This window comes from Phaseolus vulgaris, chromosome 9 (assembly GCF_000499845.2).
Source record: "Phaseolus vulgaris cultivar G19833 chromosome 9, P. vulgaris v2.0, whole genome shotgun sequence".
NCBI lineage: Eukaryota > Viridiplantae > Streptophyta > Magnoliopsida > Fabales > Fabaceae > Phaseolus > Phaseolus vulgaris.
Window position 1 is genome coordinate 9410625 of NC_023751.2, and position 4113 is coordinate 9414737.

At 31.6% G+C, this 4113-nt stretch overlaps 1 protein-coding gene across 2 annotated transcripts; it reads right to left on the bottom strand.

Annotated features, from left to right (window-relative positions):
* Nucleotides 1-478: 478 nt before the first annotated feature.
* On the bottom strand, nucleotides 479-2733 carry LOC137820088 (protein yippee-like At4g27745). Of its 2 annotated transcripts, XM_068623882.1 has the most exons (3): nucleotides 2631-2733; nucleotides 2384-2511; nucleotides 479-1110 (listed from the first exon to the last, which is right to left on the bottom strand). In XM_068623882.1, the coding sequence occupies exons 2-3, from the start codon at nucleotides 2474-2476 to the stop codon at nucleotides 883-885; spliced, it is 321 nt and encodes a 106-aa protein (XP_068479983.1). In that variant the 5' UTR covers nucleotides 2477-2511; nucleotides 2631-2733; the 3' UTR covers nucleotides 479-882. The 2 variants fall into 2 exon arrangements, with proteins under 2 accessions (XP_068479983.1, XP_068479982.1); XM_068623881.1 differs by lacking the exon at nucleotides 2631-2733 and having other exon boundaries at nucleotides 2384-2619.
* Between the last annotated feature and the right edge of the window lie 1380 nt (nucleotides 2734-4113).

Genomic DNA, 4113 nt, shown 5'->3' on the forward strand with positions numbered 1-4113 from the left:
ACTGCACTCATCATTGGTTATTGTTTTCAAAAGCTATATTCAACGTATACCTTAAGTATCATATCAAAGGTAAAGGAAACTGTTCAATAGTTGATATGCTTCTAATGTAAAGATGAGTAGGCAGGTAGAAACTGGTTTTCGGTTCCTTGTTTATTCTGATGTTGGATGTTATTGACTTTGTGTTTGGAACCTGTTGTACAAAAACTAAATATTCTTAATAAAAGTTGTATCCTTAGCCTTTCAAAACAATAATTTGGAACATTGTAAATGGTCAAGAGAACTGAATGCATGGATGAGAAAAATTGAAACAGAATAACAGATATTGCAGGCTTCGGCTACATAATATTCTGTTATGTACGAGCAGCTTACATTAATTGACAAATTGAAGCATAACTTTAAAACTACAACTTTAATTGTGGAAAGGGACCATCCAAAAGGCCAAATTTTGAAGATGGCCAACTTGTGCTATTACCAAATATTAAATTCAACCATAAGAAGATCTACTACTTTATATACCAAGAGATTCAAGCCACAACCTAAGTAAGAAGGGAGTACAGAAAAACTTTACGTGGCAGCAAAGTTCATCTTCCCAAAGAGAAATCTGTAGGCTGGTCAATGGTGTAATATAGACCAGATATTGTTCTACATAGATTTTAACCATGATATTCATAGAGCAGAAATGAGTAAATGATACTATTAACAAGGAATAAACAGCTTATCTAGCAATTTCACTTCTGGCCACATAACCTGGGGAAATTGAAGTTGGGGAAACAATGACAAATTTCAAATGGTTGAAGGTTCTCCTATACAAGATTACACCACGAAGCATGAAAGAACCAATATGAAGAGCAGAATGAATGGATTGGGGGTTACAATGTAATGCTACCAGTTCTCCTTAACAATTTTTGACTTTTCAAGTATGAACTTTCCTTCCTTGTACCTCTGGGACGCTTCATAAGCTCTTTCATACTTCCAACCCAACACTTCACGGCAATCACCACAATAAACATCAGCAACAGTGTGGAGGCCAGTCAAGAGATGTCTGTCTTCTTTTGGCCCCATGACAACATTCATTGCATGGGAAAACAGAAAGGCACGGCCGTTTCTCCCCTAGTTATAAAATTTAGCACGATAATTTCAGAAAAATGACCCGGGAAAGCTTTTGTAGCAGATAAAATCATAAACCTCAACTCTAAGTCTAAATACCAAGAACAACCAAAAAGCCTTCAGTTAGAGAATTTGCAAAGTCCAAATGAAAATATACAAAGATCCCTGGGGAATATTTTCATCTAGGAAATATGTAAAATAATGAATGAACAAAACACAACATATTGCCAATCTTTGTGAAGTTGCACTGCTATATCAGTTAACCATTTAAAGAGACAGAAAGATATGAAAGGTCGAAAATCTAAATCTCCTACTTTCCTCAACAATATCCTCCATCTTTAACACTGACATTGTCTTCCCACGACCACATTTGAAATGATGTTTTCAAATTTCAACCAAAAGCATCCTCAGCGTGCAGATAACCCATACATTGAAAATCACAGCAACAGCCACATCCAACAGACATCTATAGCTGCTGTCACTTGGTGCATGTACAGCTAATTGATAATAAGCATCATGTCTTCTGCAGTATTTATTTATTCACAACCTTAATTTGCCAATACTGCCATCAGTCTCACTCTGTAGAAGCATGTCAAACTCTCTTGTATAGCTCACTTACTACTAAGCATGTAATCATGACATTATTAAACTTAGACAACCCATAATGCATTAGAAGTTCATCAGTATTAGTACAGACTAATTTCCTTTATTTCCAATTAAGAAAAAAACAGAATGAGGAATTATCCAAATTTTAACCTGAAATCAAATTTTAAAAAAAACAACTTTTTCTTATTCAAATTGAACGTAAGACCTGAATTCATTGTAGTTCTAATAGTATTAAGAAATATACACATTTGGCTTTAGAAGTGGATTCTAGTCACTAGTGAGACTAGTCTCATTGTTGATTGAACCACTCACTTCTGTACTTAACCTCAATTACAAAACAAGAGCTGAAATTTCTTTCCTTTCCTGAAATCACCCTGGAATTTCCCCACTTTACCTTCGTAATAATAATAATGGCACCTAGAAACAATAATATTCAGCAAAGCCCTTACCCTTTTGAATAACCAGGAGGGTTCTGTGGTGGAAAGTAAAAAAGGTAAAGGACACTTGCAGATGGAGATTTCAATTGGCAACAAACCATCATATACAGCTAAGAAATCAACGGTAAAAATTCACATAATTTTCACATAAAATGTAAGAATAAGAAAACATTTCATACAAATTTTTGGTCCCAGAAAAGTAAAACACAGAGAGAGAGAGGGAGAAGGTTTACATGAAAAGACTTGGAAATAATATCATCGTGGAGTGAGACCTGGTTTCTACAATTAGAGCAGCTATACAAGCGAGGTCCTATCAGTTCCGCCATGAATTGGTTAAAAAAAATTCAGGTTAAACACCTCACTGCTCCAAATAAACCAAACACCGGTGACCCAAGAGAGTAACAGAGCAAGGATTTCGATTATAAATGAATGAGATGAAGAAAAGGGGGCAGAGGAATAAAAGTGATGAAATTTCTTTACCTACACCAAGCTCAATGATGACCCAAAGTCTGCAACAATAAGATAAGAAGAAAATACGGCGTTAGTTAGCGTGCAAAAATAGGCTTAATCACAAAAGTTAACGAAGATTCCCAATTAGACTCTTCAAAATAAAATAAAATGAATTGCATTATATGGTAATCAGATAAAGACACAGTAAACACCACCACTTGCACAGGATATTATCCTCTTAATCGTAAATATTAGCATTAACATTAATAATAAACAAACCAATTAATCAAATTACTGGAACAAAACTCTTTTACAAGAGAAAAGGCAGGTAGGTTGTTGAGGTTAAACCCAGCTTTCATTTTTTCTAGAGTTTACATTTTTTTTAATTAGTTTGAAAGAGTTATCTTTTTATTTGGTTTGTTAGGGTTACGTTTTGAAGTTTTGTTCTGGATTTGATCGGTCGCGGTAATGAAAAATCCACAACCGCACTCAATGTTAGGTAATTTTCCCTAACTCCAACCTAAGTTTATCAACTGTTTTGTTTTAAACTACTTTAAAAATTAGTTAGTGAAGTGGGGCTTTTTCTCTCTGTGTTTCAAAGACTTATTTTTCTCTGTTATTGTTTGTTTGGATCTATCCACAGGAAGGAAGTGGGAAATAAAATAAAATAACATAACATAAAATAAAATCAAAATTAAGTTAATTGTTGTACATGCCTGATTTATGTCTTAATTTTCCTTTCAAGTTCCTTAAAACAAATAATGGAATCCAAGAGAATCGAAGAATTATTAAGTTATTAAGTTATTTTAGAGAGAATTCATGAGAGTTGAATACATAATAATAGTTAGTATTTAAATTGGCGGTGCACAAAAATTAATCTTTAATCACGGATATATTGATATAAATTTCTTATTTTTTATTATTTAATCAGTTAGATGTTGCATATTTCTTAGTGTTTAATAACTATTTATCCTATTTATTATCTAGCCAATAAATAGTGTACATTTTTTAATATTTAATAAAAACAATAACGCAAAATTTTATTGCCTCAATGATTAGATGAAGCATACTTTCTAATGATTAACTTAGAAGAGATCAGTGTAAACTTTTTATTATCTAATTGATTAGTGGTTTACATTTTTCATTACTAAATCAAGAAAAATATTGATTGCAAGTTGTTTATTATGTATCTATGAAAAAACATTCTTTAGTATTAGTCGATAGTTAGACTCTTCGTATAGTTTAAAATATTTTTTTAGTATTTTTCAAATAGTTACTAATAAAATATTATATTTAATGACGATTTATTATGATGGTTCTAATTCTGTGATAAAATTATAATATAAAAACATTTTTTATGTCACTTATAAATTCAACTCACATAATATGTTATTATTATATTTTTATCTATCATCATAAGTCATTCACTTAAAAATAATTTATATTTATTTTAGTTTTAACCTTTTTCTATTTTTTATCTCTTTTTTCTTCTCATTTTCTCTAAATTTAAGCT